The sequence below is a fragment of the Cetorhinus maximus genome, chromosome 14, assembly GCF_964194155.1.
Source record: "Cetorhinus maximus chromosome 14, sCetMax3.hap1.1, whole genome shotgun sequence".
Classification (NCBI taxonomy): Eukaryota; Metazoa; Chordata; class Chondrichthyes; order Lamniformes; family Cetorhinidae; genus Cetorhinus; species Cetorhinus maximus.
In genome coordinates, this window is record NC_135892.1 from 65,012,860 (window position 1) to 65,037,582 (window position 24,723).

Here is a 24,723-nt window from a genome sequence, read left to right on the forward strand (position 1 = left end):
CCTCTTATCCTGCCCATGGATGAGGTTTATACAAATATGTCCTACCCGCCTCCCTGTTGCGCCCGTTTGCCAACCCGAAGATTGCACGGGCACCAAAAAAGTGCCCATAGATTGGTGCCTCAAGGGCCTTAAGTGGCCGGTTAATTAAAGGCGGGCGTACATTGGAGATCAACGTGCGTTCGCACAACGAAATATCGCGATGGCGCACCATGATGTCAGGACGCTCGGCCCGACGTCACCCTGTGTCATTTTGCGCGAGCCAACGGGAAAATTCTGCCCTTAGTTAACCTCGACTACAGCTCCTCACACCCCGCTTCCTGTAAGGACTCCATCCCATTCTCTCAGTTCCTTCACCTCAGTCGCATCTGTTCTGATGATGTCACTTTCCAAAATAGTTCCTCTGACATGTCCTCCTTCTTCTTTAACCGATGTTTTCCACCCACGTTGGTTGACATGGCCCTCAACCGTGTCCGGCCCATCTCCTGCGCATCCGCCCTCACACCTTCCACTCCCTCCCAGAACCACGATAGGGTACCCTTTGTCCTCACTTATCACCCCACCAGCCTCCACATTCAAAGGATCATCCTCCACCATTTCCACCAACTCCAACATGATGCCATCACCAAACACATCTTCCCTTCACCCCCCCCCGTCGGCATTCCGTCAGGACCGTTCCCTCCGGGTCAACTTGGTCCACTCCTCCATCACCCCCTACACCTCAACCTCCTCCCATGACACCTTCCCATGCAACCGCAGAAGGTGCAACACCTGCCCCTTTACTCCCCCACTCCTCACTGCCCAAGGGCCCAAAGATTCCTTTCAAGTGAACAGCACTTCACTTGCACTTCCCTCAATTTAGTCAACTGCATTCGCTGCTCCAAATGTGGTCTCCTCTACATTGGAGAGACCAAACGCAGACTGGGTGACCGCTTTGCAGAACACCTTTGGTCTGTCCGCAAGCATGACCCAGGCCTCCCTGTCGCTTGTCATTTCAACACACCACCCTGCTCTCATGCCCACATGTCCGATCTTGGCCTGCTGCAATGTTCCAGTGAAGCTCAACGCAAACTGGAGGAACAGCACCTCATCTTCCAATTAGGCACTTTACAGCCTTCCGGACTTAACATTGAGTTCAACAATTTCAGATCATGAACTCTCTCCTCCATCCCCACCCCCTTTCCGATCCTCCTTTTTTCTAATAATTTATATATATATTTTTAATATATTTTTCTTTAAATGTATTTCCATCTGTTGTTTTATCTCCAGCTTTTAGCCTATTTCAATCCCTTCCCCCTACCCCACCCCCACTAGGGCCAACTGTCACTTGCTCGTCCTGCAAGGGTGGAAAACCCTTAATGTCACCATTAGCACATCCTTTACCTAATATCACATATGTCAACACCCCTTTGTCCTTTTATCTATGACATCTTTGGCAATCTCTTCTTTGCATCCACCTATCACTGGCCCTCTATCCAGCTCCACCTGTCCCACCTCCCTCTAACAACTTACATTTTGCTTCATTTCTATTTTTCTTTAGTTCTGACGAAGAGTCATATGGACTCAAAACATTAACTCTGTCTTCCTCTCCACAGATGCTGTCAGATCTGCTGAGTTTTTTCAGCTATTTTTGTTTTTGTTTCTGCCCTCAATATTTGGTTAATCAATCTGACCACAATAGGTCTCAACTGAGCAAGGTTTCCCAGAGCCAACTTGTGGAATGATGGACATAGGTTTGTTTTTGTGACTCATCATGCTACAAGTTGTTGAGCTGATCTGTGTCAGAGGAAGGCAATTTAAGAAAAATAAAATCAACATGGAAATTTGTGTTGCTGGTAAGGCCAACATTTATTGTCCATCTCTCATTGCCTTTGAGAAGGTGGTTGGGCCCTCCTTCTTGAATTGCTGCATTCAATGTGGTGAATGCGATCCCCCAATGTTGTTAGGTAGGAAGTTCCAGGACATTCACCTGTTGACAATGAAGGAATAGAGATACATGCCCATGTGAACATCGGTGTGACTTGGAGGGGAACTTGGAGGAGATGGTGTCTCCATGCTCCTGCTTGCCCATTCCTTCCAGGTCATGTGTTGCGAGGTGCTGCTGAAGATGTCTCGGTGAGTTGCTGTGTGCATCCTTTACATTGTGCACACTGCAGTCACAGTAATCTGATGATAGAGGGGGTGGATGTTAAGCAAGTGGATAGGATGCTAATCAAGTGGACTGTTTTGCTGATTCACCAATGGCAGCTTGCATGCGCCTTTCTAGTGGCATAAGCAGAAGTCTGACTAACTCCAATGTCAGATAGGAAATAGCATGTGAAATGCTGAGAACTGAAAGCAGGTAAGAAAAGTGAATAAAACTAATTTTATTATGTACCATTTCCAGACAGAATCTGAGCAAAAAAGAACATATATTTCACGGAATTCTATTATAAAAGGTTATGGACCTGGATTATTTCATTTCTTTTTAACTTAATTTAAATATTTGATCTTGATGGTTCAGTTGAGAATGATCCTAGAGGCGACTTGATTGAAACATAATCCTGAGGAGTCTTGACAGGGCGGATGTGGAGAGAGTGTTTCCTCTTGTGGGAGAATCTAGAATTAGGAGTCATTGTTTAAAAATAAGTGGTCGCCCATCTAAGTCAGAGATGAGAAGAAATTTTTTCTCTCAGAGGGTAGTGAGCCTTTGGAATATCCTTCCTCAAAAGGCAGTGGAAGCAGAGCCTTTGAATGTTTTCAAGAGCTACACAGATTCTTTATAAGAAAGGGGGTGAAAGGTTATTGGGGGTAGGCAGGAGGTTACAGTCAGATCAGCCGTGATCTTATTGAATGGCAAGCAGACTCAAAGGGCTGGATGGCCTACTTCTCCTAATTCATATGTTCATATAGTCAGTGCCCACAGTCTCCACAGGAAGACTGCCCTGCAGTGCCTGAAATGGATGAATGACCTCATCCTGCCGCCAGTGTAAGTGAACCTTCAATTGCTCACAGTCACCTTACTGAGTGGTAGAGGGGACAGGGGCCTCAGTGGCAACGGCCACATTCATGCATCCCATGCATCAAGGAGCTGCTCGATGTGATAAGGTTCATAGCCCTACTGCAATCCATTTATTCTGTCTCCATGGGGAGGGTGGTGGACTTCATAGAGAACCTGGTCCAGCAGATTCTGCCCAAGATGCGTGTAGACCTGTACTCCAGCACTGTAACCATGGGTGAGCTTCTGCAGTGTCTATGTGAGAGGAGGACGTGGCACCTTGACCGCCCTCCAAGTGCCCCTTCTTGTCAAGGAATCAGGCAGGGGCCTTCGGACACCCAAAGGGAGGAGGAGCAGCTGTTGGACACCCCTGAGACTTCCCCTCAGGAATCTCTGAGGGTGTCTGGCCCTTCGGAACCCCCTTGCCTGTGACCCCTTCAGCTTCATCCTTTGTGACCACAGGGCGAGCAGCTGTCCCACAAAAGGACAGCCAAAGTAAGCCATGAGCCTCCAGGCCTTAGGCCTCCAGAGGACACCCATCAAGGTCGTCCAAGGCAACAGGGCCAACTGGTCAGCAGGCTGCTTCCATCCCTGATGCGGGTGTCAGAGGAGAACCTGGAAGAAGTGGTAGGGAATGCAAGATTAATAAGTTATGATTTCACATGTGGTTGCATGGGTATTTGTTATTATTATTACACTATGATTGTTAATGTTACTATACTTCTGTAAATAAACTACACTTGCACTTTAATAAGGTCTGATGTGGTTTATTTGCGATTTGTAGTCCTTAAACCTGTGTCCCCACCCCTACCCTCCCCATCTTCAGAGGGGCAGCCTAGGTGGGCCTATGTCCCACAGATTCATGCCTGTGCAGGGAGGCAAAGATCTTTGCCAGGGCCTTGCAAGCTGTGTGCAACAAACCTCCCGTACTTGCTGAGCCTTTGCCCTTCATGCACTCATCTGTTGAAATGGCCTATTGTAGTCAGTACTACATTCTGGGGTTCCCCTTCTGTTGTCCAGTTGAGCTGACCTGCTGCTGCACCCGCCCACGCTGACCCAACTCCCATGCAGCATCTTGAGATCTCCACCACGAGGCCCTACATCATTGCAAGTGGCCATGGTGCGTGTGACTTTTTCAGGTTGAGTCCAACACCTTCCAACCTCCTCCGATAACCAATATGCTCCCATCCATAACCATTGACCCTCTTGGTATGACCTTAGACCTCCCCACAGTGACCCTACAACCCTTCCCCATCACCCCCTATCCTGTGCGGGTGAATGTCCATGATTCCTATCTTCCCGAGGAGCCCACCCCTATGGCAATAGACGTGCCCCCCTCATTCTGCCTACACCGAGAATCCGGATTTGCTTCTGTGTCCCCTCCAACAGCCCTCAGCGTTGCCTCACCAGTCATCGCAGGACCATCACCCTCCCACGCTAAAGGCTCCAACTGCCCCCTTTAACCCTCACCATCCCTTCCTATCAACAATTGCTTCAGTATGACCCCCAGGACTCATCAGTTGATACCATGGACTTCTCTTTCTGAATCACTTTCCCTCTTCCTCTCCATGCCCATTCACACTTGCACACCTCCCCATGCCTGTTCACACCTGCACACCCCCCCAACCCTGCCCACCCTCCCACTCCATGCCAGCTCACCCATTTGACGACTGCCGACAGCATCTCCCTCTTTCTCCTGCCACCTCCAACTCCCCCACCCCCTCAAGGCCCCCTCAACTGCCCCACTTCTTCATTCCTCTCCTCCCCATCTAAACAACCCCTGGCCCCCAACAGAGACCATCCCTGCCCAACAGTACCTCATGCAGCCATCTACCTGTAGTAAGAAGATCCACCTCCTGGAACCTCCTGCAACAAGAGGATCTATGTGGCTGATGCTCCACTCACCCGCTGCAGCACCTGGTTTTCCAGGTTCCATGGTCGCTGGAGGCCTCCATCTTCCGATCTCCGCAAGATTCCCAAGGCCGCCTACCAGCTGAGTACTAACATGCCCACGCCACATTGGTCCAGATGTGTTTCAGATTGGCGTGATATCCTGCTGGCGACGGGGATATTTGGACAGTGGGGGAGAATTCCGGTCAGGCCTTCATCTGCGTCTCATGGGTGGAAATGCACATTCCCGCTGTCATTTTACGCCAGTGGGAAACCAATTTTTCAGCTCCCGTTGCATTGGCCCCCTGCCCGTCATTAAACTTGCCGCTTTTGGGAATGGAAAATTTGGCCTGCGAAATAGGAACCGGTAAAGCAAACAAGTTAGGTTAGGTTGCTTTACAATGCACTGATCAGGCCATTAGAGCACTGTTAACAGAATTGGTTGCCATAGCATACATGTGCCAGATGCAGCATGTAAGAGAACAAAAAACCCAAATTCCCATTGTTAGATCTGAAGGATGACTAATCAAGATATGGCTCTTCAGACTTAGAAATAGACTTCTCAGATGGGTCCTCACAGAAATATGTAAGAGACTTATAAGGGTAAAGTAAACCCAGGATCGTGCGTGCTTGTTTGACAAGACAATAGAACCTGAGGCCTGTTGAAGATTGTGGAGGAGAAGTCCAGGGTGGATGGCAAGAAATATTTTCTTACAGGGAGGGTAAAGGGTCAAATGGAAATGGTTGCCAAAGGGAGCCTGGGCCTGACAATAGATTAGTTTAAAAGACAAATAGATGCTATAATGGGAAAATGGTGGGGTTAATATTCTGCAAGGTTGATAATCGAATGAATGAAAGGATCTTCTTCATTTGAACTGATCTTGCCATATGGTTGGCTACATTTTATCATGATCATCTTCATTTCTCATCCTTTCCTCTTTTTGGTGATCCAGATACTTTCTTTCTTTACAAGGTATCTCCAGTTCTGTGGTGTTGTCTCCCTGTTAATTTCCAGAACAAGTTACCTCATATCTACCTGCGCAAATAGTTATTAACAGGTTACCCTAAGTTATCTTTGGCCTCACACTGTAAACTATAATGTGCAGATCTTCAGTAAATCATGCTTTCCATTGTTTGGCCTGTCCATTGATTTCATACTTCAAAGTTGGATTGATCCTGGCACAACATATTGGTTAAATGGCTGTTTGGTAAGTTTATGAATGCTTTGCTTAGCTAATCAATTGTGCATTACATTTGGAGGACCCCGATGCATCTGTACTTCTATTTGTGCAAAATATGAAGTCATGCATTCTTGAATGTCCCCTAAGAAAATGACCAAGGAGCTGAGCACATAATGCCATTCATACTAAAAATTTGACCCAATCCCCACCCCCACTTAGGATGTAAGAGTTAATCATCAATATAAGAAATTACTGCAAAGTCAACAATCCATCATTCTAATACTTCTTAAGAACCCATGGTAATGTGAACGGAAGCCAAACTGAGACTATGCGGCTGCTGGTTATCATGCTGCACATAAATTAATATTTTAAGTCATGGGCTGAGTGTGGATGAGGTGCACATGCTTTGAGCATTGCAGCAACATTTTAACGCTCAGTTTCACCGGTTGAGAACTGCTGAGCACTTCACAGATAATCGAGTTCCATAAGAAAAGAACTGAGAAGCAATGAATTACGTGAGCAGAAAACTGCCCAGGTTTTCACAGGTCACAATTAATCCCATGAGTTGGAGTTCAGTTCCTTGCAGAGCACAATTAATCTCACAAATTAACAGTTCAGTTCTTAACTGGCTGCAATTACTCATATGAATTGAGAAACAATTTCTTTTACTGGGTACAATTAATCTTATGAAATGAAAACCCACTTTTTCACAGCGACTGCTTATGATAGTCTGTTCTATTCTCTTCCTTATCTATTTTCACATTAGTAAAGTATTAATTGCGTTCTACTTTAAAAGGTAGAAATGCAGAGACATTAGTTAAAATCATTCACAATAAGGAGGGCAAAATAATGGTTACCAGTTGGTATTACCCAAATTTTAAGTAGAGCAACAATAATTGTTCAATCAACTTTGAAATCCAAACTATTCAGTCAGGGAGAAGATATCTTCTCCCTGATGAAGTACATAACCTCTAGCCTCCATCCATTGCTTAATCTTGGTGGTGTTCTATGGTTACTTTGTAAGCAAATACAGGTGCAAGAAGATGCCTTGCTAATCTGGCACTGCACTACCCTTAAAAGATGAACCTTTTATATTTCCCGCAATACATTGCAGTTTGAATATAGATCTCCATCACTATCTTATGCCAGTTCAGAAGTTTGATTGAAACAAAATTTACCTATCTCAGATAAGGATTACAAAATAAAGTTAGCTGATTTTGTTCTGTTTTTCATCAGGTATAAATCCACAGTGCAAAAAATATTATTTAATGACATTAGCTGTGAGTGACTTTGTACTAGGAATGCAGCTGTGCAAAAATGATATTTTCCCTGACAGAGAGAGTTCATTGTGATTCGTACTGTACTGAGTTTTAAAACAGGTGCAAAATAGTGAACTCAACATTGAAATGATAAATTAATTATGTATATCAATTTAAAATTTTTATCCTCGTGTTCAAATCTCCCATGGCCTTACCCCTCCTAAATCTGTAACTTCTGTAAACCATACAACTTCCTGGATCTCTGCACTCCTCCAATCTGGCTTTTTGTGCATCCCATTTATCTCTTAATGTGGCTCGATGTCAAATTTTGTTTCATACCACTCCTGTGAAGAACCTTGGATTATTTCACTACTTTAAAGTTGTTGTTTTGTTATGACACAGCAGTTGGTAAAGGCTGAGTTGTTTAAATCCCAGAGGGAAACTTGAACAACTATCGTAACCTATATTTTCAATTGGTGTGTTTGAGATGCAGCTTTGAATTCAGGAATAAGTCCACCAAGTCTCAAGAGGGTTTTTTTTTTCTATAAAACTAAATTAAGTACTTATTAATTTAACAACAAACTAAACACATACACATGTCTACAAATTACCATTATAACTTTTAAGCAAATCCCCAGATGAATCACTCCCAGGTAATTCTTCGCCAAGGCAACAGTAACCCATAGAACAGAAATTTTCATAAAGATAAAAGCAAAAAAACTGCAGATGCTGGAAACCCAAAACAAAAATAAAAATACTTGGAAAAGCTCAGCAGGTCTGACAGCATCTGTGGAGAGGAACACAGTTAAAGTTTCGAGTCCATATGACTCTTCAACAGAACTAAGGAAAAATAGAGAAGAGGTGAAATATAAACTGGTTTAAGGGAGGGTGGGACAAGTAAAGCGGGATAGAGGGCCAGTGATAGGTGGAGATTGCCAAAAGATGTCATAGACAAAAGAACAAAGAGGTGTTGAAGGTGGTGATATTTGCTAAGAAATGTGCTAATAGGTGACATTAAGGGTAGAAAGCAGGACGAGCAAGATATTGATAGCCCTAGTGGAGGTGGGGTAGGGGGGAAGAGATCGAAATAGGTTAAAAGGTAGAGATAAAATAATGGATGGAAATACATTTAAAAATAATGGAAATAAGTGGGAAAAGAAAAATCTATATAAATTATTGGAAAAAAGGGGGATCGGAAAGGGGGTGGGGATGGAGGAGAGAGTTCATGATCTAAAGTTGTTGAACTCAATATTCAGTCCGGAAGGCTGTAAAGTGCCTAGTCGGAAGATGAGGTGCTGTTCCTCCAGTTTGCGTTGAGCTTCACTGGAACAATGCAGCAGGCCAAGAACAGACATGTGGGCATGAGAGCAGGGTGGTGTGTTGAAATGCAAGTGACAGGGAGGTCTGGGTCATGCTTGCGGACAGACCGAAGGTGTTCCTGTGTTTGACAGAAATTTTCGCTTGGCAGGCGGGCACGTGCCTGACCTGCTCGAGCGTGAAATGACGCGCATGGACGTCGGCCGAGCAGATGCGCAGCTGCGCGATAGTTTGGTCAGCGGGAGTACGCTGGAATCAGCAGCACGCCCACCGACAATTAAAAGGCCTGTTAAGACCATTAAATAATCAATTTAGCTCATTTTGTTGCTGCCCGTCCAACCTAATGGTTGGTGGGCAGGCGAAAAGGCCAAGCGATCTTTGCACAGGCGGGATGAGGTTTCCAAAAGCAAATAAAAATAAAATCAAAGTTTTACAATTGAATTGACAAAGTCACATGAGGGGACATGTTTTATTACATTTTTATTTTCTTTATTTTTAAAATATATCTCTTCAACCCCCTGAGGCAGCTCTGTGCCTCAGGAAGATTATGAAGCGCTCACTCACGTGCATGCGCAATGTTTGCACTCGGCCCGCTCACAATCCCCCCCCCTCCTCCCCGCACAGGCAGTGCTGAGCGCAGCTGTTCGCGTTTCATGCTGGGCGGGCGTTAATTGGCCCACCAGCGTGAAATCGTGGTGCAGTGCCAATCGCAGGCGGCGGTCAGCTCCCTGACCATTCCTGCCCACCTCTGCTGAGCCTGCCTGCCAAGGGCAAAATTCTGTCCAAAGACTTTAAACAGACACCAGGCAAAGCACATTTGACCTTACAAATTCAAAATGAATTCCCTTGAAATTTGGTTCCTTTGTAGGACACAGTTGTAGGGTTTACAGGCTAGTTAGATTTTAAATGCCTCTGCCTAGCACACACAAAGCCCTTTCTGTTTATACCTAACTTCCCCTTTGAATGTAAATTTTCCATTGTATCATTAAGTTTTTAATGTCACATCTTCTAACAGCAACATTTTCATCCCACTAATTTTATTAGTAATATAAACACATTTCTTGGCATCTTCCAGCTAGGCACAAGATTTTACTCCCACTCTCGAATGCTTTATTCAACAAATGCAAAGGTACACTTTACCTTTTGACTTCCTTACTGTTTACCCAATTAACATCTCAAGGTACTATACATCAAAGCACCTAGAGTAGCTGGTTTTAATCCAATTAAGACACACACAGACACACATAGACACAGACCCCACTACAATTCCAATTTAAAAATAATTTCCAATAACACGAGAGACATTAACAGCTCTTCATGACGGTTAAATGTGGTTATTTCTATTTTGAAACTTTTATTGTTTAACTATGCAGGGAGATGGTAACTAATGGTAATGTCACAGGACTAGCAATCCAGAGGCCCAGGCTAATGCTCTGGGGAAATTAGTTCAACTCCCACCATGGCAGCTGGTGGAATTTAAATTCAATTATTAAAGCTAGTGTTAGTAGTGGTGACTGTGAAACAATCAATTGTTGTAAAAACCCACCTAGTTCACTAATGTCCTTTAGGGAAGGAAATCTGCTGTCTTTACCTGGTCTGGCCTGCATGTGACTCCAGACCCAGTCAATTTTTGGCCGCTTGCTAAATTTTCCCATCCTGACTGCGATGATGCCTGCCCTTGACAGGACCGGAAAATCCTGGCCATCATCTTCATAATAAATTTTTCGGAAGTTTTTTCTCATTGTCAGTGTCAAACTAGTGACCCAATGGGGCTGATCTTAACACTCCATGCCTGGCAAAAACCATGCAAAAGGCAGTTAATGGGGGACTTCACCAGTCCTTTCCCACAATTTTTAAGTTGCAGGTAGCAAGGATGTCTGCCCTAAGCTAGCGGGGTTCTTTTTAAACATACAGATCAGAGCCTAATCTATCTTAACCTGAGGTCCAGGGGGAACAGTGATGGTTTTCTCTGCCAGGCTAAACCTGCTAGGAAAACCAGCCATGGCCAGAAGACAACCAGAAAGGTGAGCTTTTCGAATTTTTTTTAAGGAGTTCCCCTCCTGGACCCACAAGGGATCTTTGAACCTCCATTGTCTCAGACTTCTCCATCTCTTCTGACTGGCATTCCCCTCCTGGAGCACTTCCTTGAGCCATGATGTCCAAGCTCCCCAGCGTCAGCTTGGGGGGGTGGGTGCTGTACCCCAAAGTTGGGCTGGGAAACCCCTCTTGGGACTGCACAGGTAAGTGTTTGCATGGCAATTACCCAGAAATGCAAACTTCCTCTGGGCAATTACTCTGTGCTGGGAACCATCCGAAAATGCAATTTAACTTGTGAATTTCGATGGTTCCAACAGGGTTATACCAATAGTTACTCACAGAAAGTTAGAATAATTAAAACCTCTTCTAACTTCTGGGTAACTATTGTAAAAACAGAGACCGAACCCCACCATGGGACTCCCCTCACCCTCCGAATAACCACCACCCCCAGGTATTCACCAACCCTGGACCCCCCATGGAATTCCCCCCACTTGCATGGAACTCCCCCCCAGAGTCCCTACTTTCAGCCCAGCCCCCCATGTCCCGACCTGACACCCCCACGACCCAACCGCAACACCCCAGCAGGCCCGACCCAACCCAACCCAAACACAATACCCCACAGACCCAAGCCCAGGTCCCCGCAGGTTTGATCCGACCTCCCCCACCTGCTGACCTCCGATCCCCCTGACCCAACACCCCCCCCGACCTGTGACCCCCCCCCAAACTGCCCCATGACCACTGACATCCCCCCCTGCAGGATCCACCACTACCCCCACCCCCCCACCCCCACCCCCCCGGACTTCAACGCTGAGCCTCGAGGACAGCTGCACTGCTTGGATCTCGCTTGGCCTGAGGTGGAATGTCGGACGAGACAGGCATGCAAGAAAATTCACAAAGGTGATTGTGCACAGAGTGGTAATTCGACACTAACTGCCACTCCAAGTAATTTACGGGCCCTTGTGTTGCAACCTGTGGCCCATTGTCCCAAGCAGCAGCCTCCTAGCACTTAACTGCCCAGCCTTTTTGATTGTGAAGTTTGCAACAGGGACATTAATATCAGTCAATCCTTCCTATTCACTTTGCTATGCCCCACTTTTGATTTAAAAGCGAGTTCAATGTATTTTCGCATAATTTGTAGCAATAAACCAAGTGTTCAGAAATGAATGGAAGAGTTTTGTCAAAATGGTTTCACAAGGCCATTGCCTCTTTAAAAGTTACAATTGGCATTTGCAATATGGGGGTTTGATTGGAAAGATAAACCCGAATTCTACCCTTCTGTGTGATGGTTTTTCTGATATCTACTTACGCCCAAACTTTCCTGCCAATTTCTTTAACATACTCTAGAACTTATGTGGATGGCATAGCAAAGAAACTATTCAAAGAAGCAAAAAATACTATGCAGGGTTCAGTGAGGATTAATTTTAAAGAGGAGCTCAAAATATCTACAAGTAAACACAATGTGCTGAATTTTAGCAATCAAAAATTTTAAAAACCTGAAAGCCAACCCCCACCTGTCTCCAACCTGCCCATTTCTGGATTTAATGGAATCGAGGCAAGGGACAGGCAGTCAAAATGCTCCTGGAAAACCTTGACAGCACAGTTTGTGGGCCAGGAGGAGCACTCTTCAGACCACTGCCCCACTTTCCGATATAAGAGGCCCTAGGGATGGAACCATACCCCCACCCTCTACCCTCACAGCCCTGCCCTATCTCCAGGATCAGGGGTCAAACCTACCCATGGGATTAGATGCCCCCATATCCCAGGATTGACAACCCCCTGCCTCCCCATGCCCCCATCAGGGCTGGAGACCATACCCACCCAACTCCCACCTCCACCTCCACCCTCACGTTGGGTCCTGGATGGGATCTACTCCTCCTGCTCATGCTGTGGAGTTCTTCTCGCCTGAGTGGAAACCAAGCTTGTCCAGTAGAAAGGACACACACTATGGAGGTAGAACTCCACAGCATGCAGTGATACCTGGATTTCCGTGTTTCCCCTCTGAAATTGCACCTCCCTGCCTGCATGAATTGTCCCTGTTAACGTTCAGGCCCCATGTCTCAATTTTGCTCTGCCTATTTCTGTAACCCCTTTGAGCCCTACAACCCACTGACAACTCTGTTTCTCCAATTCTAGTCTCATGTGCACCCCCCATTTATTTTGCCCCACCATTGGACAGCATGCTTTTAGTTGTCTAGGCCCTAAACTCAGGAATTCCCTCCCTAAAATGTATCCATATCTCTAACCCTCTCTCTCTTTAAGATTATCCTTAAAAACTAACTCTTTGACCAAACATTTGTTCAGCTGCACTATGTTTCCTATTTGCCTATTAGCCTCAGTGGCAATTTTGTCTATTTATGCCCCAGAACTAAACATAGTAGTCTAGGTTCAATCTAACTAGAACTTTAAATATCTGTAGCATAATTACTATCCTTTTGCATTTCAACCCCCTTGAAATAAAGGTAAATAGTCCATTAGCTTTTTAAATTACTTCTTGTAACTAACCTTTAGCGATTTCTGTACATGTACCCAAATCTCCTTGCTCACCCACATTTCCTAATTTCTTATCAATGACTTTGAAGTATTAGAAGTAGTTTGCATTTGTAACGTTTGTTATTGCTCTGAGAAAAGTGAATATTATGTTGATCTTTCAGGGACATTAATGGAAATAAATGGTATGGCAGCTGTCCCTGCTATAGCTTCAAGAGAGAGACTCAAGACAAAGCAGCCGGCAACTACAAATGCTCCAACTATAAGCCGACCTCCGATGACACATTTGATAAAAGTAAGGCCTACCAAGAAAAACAATCTCAGAAAACCAGTGAGAGCCAACCTTCTCATCAGAATGTCGGACTAAATGTTTAAAAACCCATATCACAAACGAGTGTGACTCGAAAAACACCAGGAATCACACCACAGAGTGCAATACAACCAACCAAATAACCTCATGCGAATTGGAACACCACAAGGCAGCGCCCACCATCAGACAGCAGACCAACTAAAAAATGAAACAAAACCTCTCACAAAGTATCGAGAAAGAAAAAGACAAAGAAGAAATGTAAAGCCAAGCCAACGGAAAACATAGCAAACTTTTCAAGATTAACTCCTAAGGCCCAGCCACATGAAAAGACAAATTCAGTTCCAACAAAGAAAAAGAACAAAATATTTCAAAACCCATTTCTGAACCTAAATCCATCACAAAGAAGTCATTAAAAAAGTCAATTAAAATAATTCAAAGGGCAGGATTTTAATATAAAACATGATACAGCTGTCAAAAGTGAGCAGAATAAGTGCTGTTTGAAAGTCTTCATTTAGAGCACATTGACTGGAATATGCTCTGTAAATATGAATCTATGCGACACAAAGATACAACTGACATGTCCCTAATGTGAATGAATAAATCTGTTCAAATTCTAGAACTAAGAGGTGAAGCAAGGCAACCACAAAGTGATTTCCAGCATATTCATTGCAAGTGTCTGTAGGAGCATTATTCACCAATATTTTGTAGAGTAATAAATCAATAAACTGGAGAGATCAAGACCCCTGCCTGGAAAAAAATATTTACTTTGGTTAACTTGAAATGCTCCACTACCTGTTGGTAGCTTGATTGTCAGTGTGTTAATGAATATGTGACATTTCAAATCCATGGTGTCTATAGGATTCTTATAGATGCTCAAAAAGAATGGATTAGGAGGTCATAAGAGACTGTTATTGAATAATACAAGATTTGTAAAATATCGCTTCTTGAGTATTCTGCAATGTCCTGTAGAATTTCTAAGAGAAGAATATTACTCAAAATTGCTCATTGAATTTTAGGATTTTGCAATATATATCATAATCAGATTCAACATTGTCTTGTAAACATTTTTGGTCTGGTATGGAGAAATTCATACACGTCATCAGACAAAGAATGGCTCCTAAGGTACAGGTTATACTAAGGATGGTGCAAACATTAATCATTTCACTAGCAATATAAAGCACTGTTAACATGGTGCTGAGATTTTCTGTTGTTTTTTAAAAATATCCTTGCAATTGGCTCATTATGTGACTCATTGGGCAGAATTGTCCCAGATTTGCACTAAGTGCAGTAGCGGGCGAGTAAAACGATGTATTACCCACCAGCCGTGATGGCGGGTTTTCATGCTGTGTACTGTAGCTGCGCTCAGAGCTTCCAGCCCAGGACTGCAGCAAAGAAGACCTGGCCCCAAAAAGCAAGAAGACTGCTGCTCTCCAGTACCTTTTGGACGCTGTGGAGACCCACTATGGTGTTCTCTACCCCTGCTCTGGCTGCAGAAAGGACAGCTACATTACCACTCTGGCTCGCTAGGCGATGGCAGTGGTAATCAGTGCCAATGTTGCATGGAAGAGATTGGCCATCCAATGCAGATAAACGATGAATGACCTCATCCTTGCAGCCAGGGTATGGCAGCCATCTCATAGAACCATAGAAAAGTTACAGCACAGAAGGAAGCCATTTGGCCCATCTTGTCCATGCCAGCCCGAGGACACCCAGGTGCCCTTTCTAACCCCACCTTCCTGCACCCGGCCCATAGCCCTGCAGCTTACAGCACTTAAGGTGCAGATCCAGGTACTTTTTAAAAGAGTTTAGAGTTTCTGCTTCTACCACCAACTTGGCCAGCGAATTCCAGACACCCACTATCCTCTGCGTAAAAAAGTTCTTCCTCATATCCCCCCTACACTTTCTACCACTTATCTTGAATCTATGTTCCCCGGTTCTAGAATTCTCCACCAAGGGAAACAATTTTATCCTGTCCACTCTATCTATTCCCCTCATAATTTTGTACACCTCAATCAAGTCAGCTTCTTTGTTCTAAGGAAAATAACCCCAACCTATCCAATCTCTCCTCGTAGCTACACTTTTCTAACCCTGGCAACATTCTTGTAAACCTCCTCTGCACTCTCTCCAGAGCTATTACGTCCTTCCTGTAACGTGGTGTCCAGAACTGCACACAATACTCCAGTTGTGGCCTCACCAGTGTTTTATACAATTCCAACATTATATCCTTACTTTTATATTCTATACCTCTGCCAATGAAGGAGAGCATTCCATATGCCTTCTTTGCAACCTTGTCTACTTGAACTGCTGCCTTCAGGGACCTGTGTACTTGTACACCAAGATCTCTCACTTCATCTACCCTCTTAGTATATTCCCATTTATTTTGTAATCCCTGCAACTGTTTGACCTCCCTAAATGTATGACCTCACACTTCTCTATGTTAAAATCCATCTGCCACTTTACCGCCCACTCCACCAACCCATCTATATTGTTTTGGAGATTATGGCTAACCTCTACACTATCCACTACTCGGCCAATCCTTGTGTCATCTGCAAATTTCCCAATCGTGGCCCCCACATTCATGTCCAAATCGTTAATATATAACACAAACAGCAACGGTCCCAACACCGAGCCCTGTGGAACACCACTTGAGACAACTTTCTATTCGCGAGGGCATCCATCGACCATTACCCTTTGTTTCCTGTTACAAAGCCAACCTTTTATCCAGTTTGCCACAATACCCTGAATTGCATAGGCTTTTACTTTCCTGACCAATCTGCCATGTGGGACCTTGTCAAATGCCTTGCTAAAATCCATGTGCACAACATCCACTGCACTAACTTCATCAACCCTTCTTGTCACGTCCTCAAAGAATTTAATCAAATTTGTGTGAGGATGAAGATGTGGGGATTAAGTTTTCCTGACCTATCTTAGTGCATCAAGGAGAAAATATAACACTTTTTTTTGCAAAAGATCAAATTCAAGAGTTAGAATCTATAACAGGACAGATTGACACGGTTTACCAAACGGAAGAGTTTGGCGCCGCAAATGAACTTTTACTGTCACACATTTATGTTTCTCCTGTTATTGGGCCCTAATCTGCCATCTGTTTTCCAGCTAAAGATTTAAATTTTATTACTGTTATTCCATATTGATGGAATATTTATTATGAAAAATAAATTGCAACAGTAAAAGTACTTCAAAAAGTACTTCATTGGTTGTAAGGTGCTTTGAGACATCAGGTGGTTTTGAGAGATGCTATATGAAATAAATTGGCTGCCCACAAAAGCTACTCAATGTGATCTTCTCTTTCTATGACAATATGATGGGTAAGATCCAGCTGTGACGGGGCATCATTAGAATCCTTTGAGATCTGCAGTGGCATCAAACATAGTTGTGTTCTGGGGCCTTTTGGTGTATTCTTCCCTTTGATGTTGTCATATGCCTTCAGGTGCCTATTTATATTCCAGAACTAACGGTAAGCTGTTCAGTCTTGTCTGAGATCCATTCAGATGGACAGACTCTCCCATGCCTGTAAAGAGTTTGGTTGACCATCAGCATTAGGAAGACAAATGCCATGGCCCAGGGTGTTGCCATATTGCCATCTACCAGCATTGACAATATGATGCTGGAGGTTGTTGATAGCTTCACATACCTAGGCTCCACAATCACCAGCGATCTGTCACTTGTTGCTGAAATCAACACATATATTGTAAAAGCTGCAACTGTTATGTCCAAGCTGAATAAGAGAGTGTGGAACAACAGTGACCTTACTGAGAACACCAAACCATCAGTCTTACCAAGCCTGCATCCTCAGTACGTTCCTTTACAGTTGTGAGACCTGGACAACATATGCTATGGAGGAGAAAAGGCTGAACAGTTCCCACCTTCGTTGTCTCAGACTATTTTATCTCTTGCATGGACAAGGTCACCAACTCAGAGGTCCTGGAGCATGCTAATTCCATCAGCATTACACTCATTACTGAGCCAACGATGACTGCAATGGCTCAGCCACATTCATCAGCTGGATGACAGCTGTATCTCCAAAGACCTGCGCCAGGATCTTCAACTCAGCGTGCGAGTGCACGCCCGACATGCCCAATTGTGAAATAGCAAGCGATGATGTCGGGTAAGTGTCCCAACATCATCACGCGCTTGCCTGATGTTTCAATTGGCGGGCGCGCGTTAGCATCGGCAGTGCACCCGCCAACAATTAAGATGCATGCCTATTAAGGCAAGTAATTAAGCAAGTAATCAAGTAGAATATTTTGCGAAACCTCATCCACGGGCAGGATGAGGTTTCCAATAATGAATAAAAAAAAACTTTTTTAAACTCATTTTTAATATGCCCCTCTTCTTGTGACTGAGTCACATGTGGGGACATGTTTATAATAATTGTAGATTCTTCATTTTCCATTTAAAAAACCTTCAGCTCCCTGAGGCAGCTCTGTGCCTTCAGGGAACTTTCAGTGAGCGCACCCCTGCGCATGTGCAAACTTCAGTGCTCGAGCTCCTCCCACCTCCACCCCGGCAGCGCTTAGGCTCTCAGTGCATGTTTTGCGCTGGCTGGCCGTTAATTGGCCAGCCAGTGCGTTCGGAGCCTGATCGCGGACAGCAGACTGTTTGGTAGCCGCTCCTGGGCCTGCCTGTCGCGCCCGCCCGACGAAGGGAAAATCCTGCTCCTGCTGTACAGTAAACTGGTCACTGGGATATGACATGCTGGACGTCCATACCTCCGCTACAAGAACACTTGGAAGGGACATATGAAGTTGGTGGACATTGACACAGACAATTGGAAGGCAGGCACAGGTGGCTGTGAGTTCTGGCGGCTGACTATCTGGAGGGGCACTGAAGAGGTGAGGAGAAACCTCAGAAAGCTCAGCTGGCTGAGAGGAGAGAGCCCAGAGAAAACAGAGGCCAGTGCACCTCCTCAGCCCATTGCCTTCATCTGCAGCAAATGCACCAGAGACTACCATGACAGAGTGGGGCTCCCGAGTCCCATCGGGTGATGTTTATCACAGAGTTGACCACCAAAGCACAAAACAACATCTCACAATATGCAAGGCTGCCTCAGGCACAAGTCTTTCTTTTCTTTTTTCCATTTCACCAAAATTTAGCCCATTTACCCTAATATTGCCATATGTGGCTTGGTATAAAATATTGCTTTATGACACTCCTGCAAAGTGCCTTGGGACATTTTATTATGTTAAAATTACCAAATAAAAGTTGTTGTTCCACAGAACAGCATTGTTCTTCGATCACTGCTGGGTAAGGTCCTGGAATTTCCTATTGTTGGTGCAGCATCAGCAAAAGGAAGGCAGCATTTCAAGGAGAATGTCCATTACCTCCTTGGGGCAATTAGGATTGGGTATAAACAAGCAGCTTTGCCCACATTTCAAGATGAAATGAAACAAAAGCATTTAATTTGCCCCTGAACACTCAATCGTCCTCTGATTTGAACATTGACTTTATTAACTTCAGACCTTACCCTCCAATTTCTTTACAGCAAGAATGCTTTTGATGTAGGTCAGATCTGTCCATACATATGCAGGAGATAGGAATTGAGTTGATCCTTGAGGTGGAGACTCTTCAATAGCACAGAGTAACTGCTAGGACCTGGCAGGGAGAGATCATGATCATGGTTGTCCCAGTGTGTAAGTTTGTGGGTTTTTTTTTTGGGTTTCATTTAATTTTTGGGGAGGTTTCAGCAAAGGCTCGGGCCTTTTGCCCTTTGTTATTGGAGGCTCTTCTATGATTGTTTGTTCTCCTTTGGTGAGGCTTCATTGCCCAATGTAGGGAACATAAAGAGGTGATGGCTGCAAGCAGTAGAGCCCCAAACCAGGGGATATGTAACACCAATAGCGTGAAAAGACATGAACTGTCTGCAGGGCTTCCCCAGTACGGGATACTTTGACCTAACTTTCAAGAATGTTGCAGTATACATGAGATTCTTAAAGGTGTTTGGGGAGAAGAGAGGCCTGCCACAGCTTGGAATCCTCACAGCAGAGCCACTATGCCAACACAACAAGATTGGGTGGTGACCGTGCATCTCTACAACTCCCATGTTCCCGTCGTGGATGTGCTTACTTTTCTCGCTAAGTACATCGACAAGTTTGGAGAATGCACCGAGGTCGAGGACACTTTTTCGATCTGGACCAGAAATGGCTGTTTGAGGTGACTCTGAAGATGGATGGCAAGGGAAAAATCCTCCACCCTCCCTTCACTATAGGGGGAAGCCGTGGTTACCTTGTCTACGCTGGGCAGCTCAAGGTTTGTCGTTCCTGTGGAAAATCTGTGACATGGCAGCCAACTGCAATGTCGTCATCTGCAAGAACTACAAATAGGACAGTTATCTGACAGGTCTTTAAAGGAGCAGAGTTGGGGGAAAGTTCAAGTGAGGGCAGATTAAGAAATTCAAAGAGAAAGGCTGAGGCATTGGAGAAGTATAGTGATGTGAGTAAAGACAAGCAGAATGGGACAGAAAGTGACAAAGGGCTTAACGAAACTTGTATATCAATGAATAAAGTCATTTCAGGGAATAGAAACAAAAAATTGAAATTAAAAGTTATTTATTGGAATGGAGAAGCATTTGCAATAAGATAGATACATTAGTGGCACAAATAGAGGTGTATGATTTAGATTAAATCGCCATTACAGAGACATGGTTACAAGGTCATAAAGGTTGCGAAATAAATATTCCAGGGTACACAATATTTTGGAAAGACAGTCAAAACGGCAAAGAAGGAGGAGTAGCCCTGATAGTGAAGGATGATATAAGGGCTTTAGAGAGAAGGGACCTGGCTTCAGAAGACCATGAAGTAGAATCAATATGGGTGGAAATTAGAAATGGCAAGGGTCAGAAAACACTGGCTTATTGGCCCCCTAACAGTAGTTATATCTTGAGACAGAGCATTGAAGAAGAAATAATTGGAGCTTGTAACAAAGGCAAGGTAATAATTGCGGGGGACTTTAATCTTCATATAGACTGGGACAATCAAAGTGTCAAGAGTGGTCTAGAATATGAGTTTAGGGAATTTTTTTGTGACAGTTTCTTGAACCAATGCATTATGGAACCAACTAGGGATGAAGCTATCTCAGATCTCATATTGTGTAATGAAACAAGGTTAATTATTAATGCCATAGTAAAAGATCCACTGGGGAATAGTGAGCATAATACAATTGCTTTCCAGGTATAAATTTGAAAGTGACATGCTCCAATCACAAACAAGAATCTTAAACTGAAACAAAGCCAATTACTTAGGTATGAGGGGAGAACTGGCTAAAGTAAATTGAGTAAAAAGACTAAAATGGCTAAAATAAACAGCGGGAAACATGTAAAGGGCGGAATCGTACGGTCCCGCTGGTGGCGGGCATCATGGTGGGCGGGGACGGACAATTTGGCATGAGGGGCAGAAAGTGGTTTCATGCCAGCGTGAAATCACAGTGAGATCATCTGATGTTGTCTGCCATGGCAGAACGCAAATCCCGCTGGAGGCCAGCGTGAACCCATTTGCATCCAGTAATAGTATGCAAAGTGAGGCCTGACTGGAATCGTCCCCCACACCTGATTTACCATTACGCTGGTGGGAAAACACAGTGGCTTTGAACACGTCCGGTCAAGTGTAATGTGCAGAAGCCGGGACTTACCATTAGGGCCTTGCTCAGATCGCGGACATCCGAGGAGAAGGTGATGCTGGAGCCCTACAGCTACCGGACCCTGGAGGAACACGTGCATCACATGCTGGGTGGCTGCTCATGCACATGGCTCCACCACGAAGCAGCTCACGGAAGGTGGGAGGTCTCCATTGATGCTTCAGAACATCACGGCCTTGGCCATGGGCTGCTATGGATGATCGGCGAAGGTGGGGGAGAGGAAGGTCACGCTGTGAGTGGGAGAGGAAGGTGTATTGGGTGGGGGAAAGGTGAGGTTAGGAAGGGGGGGAGAAGGTGTCGTGGGGGGTGATGCTGTTGGGGGGGAGCCAAAGGTGTCGGGAAGGTGAGGGATGGGGGGGCAAAAGGTGTTGGGGGGGTTGAGGTTTGGAGTAGGGGGACAAAGCTCTCAGGGAGATGAGGTTGGGAGGGTGAAGGAGGGTATCCAGGGGGAGGAGGGAGCATGGGGGGAGGAGGGTGTGATGGGGGAGAATGCTGCATGTCGTAGGTTTAAGGTGTGAGGGAGGTGTAAGGGAAATAGATCGGAGGGTATAAGGTGCCTGGCGGGGAGGAGGGATTTCAGAGGAGGGAGTTCAGAGGAGGAAGGTATTGGGGGAAGGAGGGAGTAAGGGTGGAAGAGTGAGTAGTGATTGGGGGGTTGGGTGGGGGATGTCCATGTGAATGTGCAAAGGAGGGTCCATGGAGTCAATGACTGCCTCCTGGGGAGAAAACAAGGGGTGGGCGTGGTAGGAGGAAATGGGGTGAGTGTGAGAGGGGGCAGAGGGAGTTGGGAGGATGGGAGAGTGAGGGTGGTTGGTGGGGTCTTGGAAGCAGACACGGGCCCTGGGAGTGGGAAGGAGGAGGTTGGAGCGTTCAGTGTGGATGGGGGTTGGGATTTCCAGGAAGGTAGGGAACGTGCACATTCACCTGGACATCCTGGAATGACAATGGTTCGGGTTGGTAGGTGACGGTGGGGAGGTGGAAGGTGATGCCAGTGGGTTCGATAGTGATGGGGGAAAGGACATGGGTGACTGGGGGAGAGGAAGGGATGGGGGAGTTGATCATAAACTTGACAACTACCATTTTGCAGAAATTGAAACGAGCGTAGCTTCATGTTGGACGGGCACAGATGCTGCACGGGAGTCCACAGTGGACGGAGATACAGGCCGGCTCAGATGGACAACACAAAGAGAACCCCAGCAGGCAACATTGAAAATACTCAGGACAGTGAGATAAGTGTGATGGATGAAGGCTCTGAATGTGTAGGAGAGTGCTTGCAGGAAGATCTAAAGGCCCTGCCACACATACACTCCTCCCTCCAGAATCACTTGTGGTCCGGCTACGTGCAGCTGAACTGCTAGTGGGGGGAGGGGTTGGGGCGGGTCGGGGTGTGGGTGGCAGCGGGGCGGGGGGTGGGGTGCGGATTCAAGGGGAGGTCTCGAGAATCCTGTCAATAAAGCTGAAATACATTGTTACATATTATTCAGTGAAAGTGAATACATTTTCAGATTACAAAGTGACAAAATGTGTTCACCTGGGCAACCACTTGTGATCAAAATTTCTTTGCTTTTCTAGGCCTACCACTCCTAGGTGCTACCCTGACATCCGCAGCAGGGATAGAGAAAGCCTGTGCAATGGTTGGCTCTGTTACATCTGAAGAATTCAGCATGAGTGCTCTGGAGAGCTAATGCCTTGCTTTGGCTGTCCTCCTGTGGGCCAGCCACTCCCTCTGCAGTGACAGAGGATGAGGTTGAGGGGATCACAGGCAAAGGGGACTCAGAGGGAGCAGATAGCCTCTGAGGTTCCTGAGTGGATGACCCAGGGTGTCCAGTTGCCACTCCTCCTCCCTTCGGGTGTCCAAGGGTCCCAGCCTGACACCTTGAGGGCAGGGAGCACCTGGAGGGATGTCGAGGTGCTCTGTTTCCCTCTTGTATTGCCACTGCAGGAACTCACCCATGGCTACTGTGATGGAGTGCAGATCTGCACGCATCTCTATGTTCTGCTGGGCCAAGGTCTCCATGGTGTCCACCATCCTTCCCATGGAGACCTCCATGCACACATATGTGGGCACCACTTCATCAGAGAGCAGGCGGACGCACTCCTCCGACTCACGTGCCACTCAACTGAGGGCTTCCAGCAGCGCTGTGTGATGTCCCCCCATCTTCTGCTGACTTTCCAGGATGAGTTGGAAGGCTGAATACAGAAGCTTGAAATCTGACTCGGATCTCACAGATGCCTCTTCCCCAGCAGTCCTCCAAGTGTTGGAGAGCTCGGCTGAACCTGCCTCGTCCTGCTGTGGACATGTGTTCGTGCGGTGACCACCAGATTGTGAACCTGAGCCTGCTCTAGATTTAGGCCCCACCGAGGTGCGTGTCTCTGCGCTGGTGGAGGGCGTGGGTAAGCACTGTAATGGGTCTTCCAGGCTGCTTATTTCTAGCTCTTAATGGAGGAGGTGTTGTGGATGTAGCTGAGGGACTGGCTGGCTGAGGGCATCGGTTGCTTGGCAGAGCTCCCTGTGAACCAAAGTAGAGATAATTATACATGGCAGCAGAGTCAAAAGCAGGAGAGAGAGCACTCGCATTGCGAGAGGGGGAAGAATGATGTGTGCAGGATCCTCATGTGGGTGCTCGCCTCCAATCTCACTGTCACTGCAGGCATGGTCGACATCCTCACCAGTCAGAGTGATGGCATGCTCCTCAAAGTGAGTGAGGGGCCTCATGTGGCCATTCCACCCCAGGTCTGGGACCTCTCCCTGCTCTTGTGAGCCAGCTTCTCCTGCATAAAACAAATGGAGAGAGTGTGAGCAGGATGCATGGCACTGCATGGACTGTTTGTGTGGTGAGCAGAGCCATGGACAGAATGAGGACATGAGCTCCAGAATATATGAGTCTGATGGAGATATGAGAGTGTGTGTGAGAGTTAGTGGTGTTGTCCCTTGAGGTGTGAGATCCCTCTGGATGTGTGATGGGTTTGCACGTGTGTGATTTGAGAGTGATGAGGTGGTTGACTTACCCTGGCAGAACGGATGAGAGCATTCATCTATGCTGCAGTGGCACTGACTGCCACAGCCACCACCACCAGGTTGGATTGGTGACTCTGGTGGACCTCCTGTGGCCAGAGCAGGGGTAGAAGACATCACAGCAGTCTTCCACTGCATCCAGCAGGTGCCCCAGAGAGGTGTCACTAAATTTGAGAGCTGCTATTTTCTTTGCTTTTGGGGCCATCTGTCACCTGGAGCAGTCCTTGTCTGTAGACAAGAAGTAGGCATGCGCTCTGGTGCACCTTAAATATGGAGCCCGGAGTGAAGAAGCACTGCAGTCATGGTGTGGCAGGCAAATCCGTGCCCGCCCGACAGTGATCCAGCCTGCTTCCCATGAATGAATTATTAATGAGGTGGGATGTACTGGGAAGGGGACAATTTGCCATGAAAACCCGTCATTGCAGCTGATGAGTAAAACATCTTATTTCACGCCTGCTACTGCACTGAGTGCAAATTTGGTGGTGATTCAGCCCAAAGAAACAATTCAAAATTTCCAACAAAAATACATTTCCATGCAAAAACAAAAACTCAGAAATAAAGAACCATCTGTGGCTCACTCAAGAAGTTTGGGATAATGTAAT

At 45.8% G+C, this 24,723-nt stretch overlaps 1 protein-coding gene across 1 annotated transcript in view; it reads left to right on the top strand.

Annotated features, from left to right (window-relative positions):
- Nucleotides 1-24,723, top strand: part of hhipl2 (HHIP-like 2) — a 65,106-nt gene that overhangs the window by 32,124 nt on the left and 8,259 nt on the right. Inside the window, 2 exon segments of the mRNA XM_078556362.1 lie at nucleotides 13,310-13,440; nucleotides 19,553-19,722. Of these exon segments, the coding sequence (XP_078412488.1) occupies nucleotides 13,310-13,440; nucleotides 19,553-19,722 (301 nt within the window).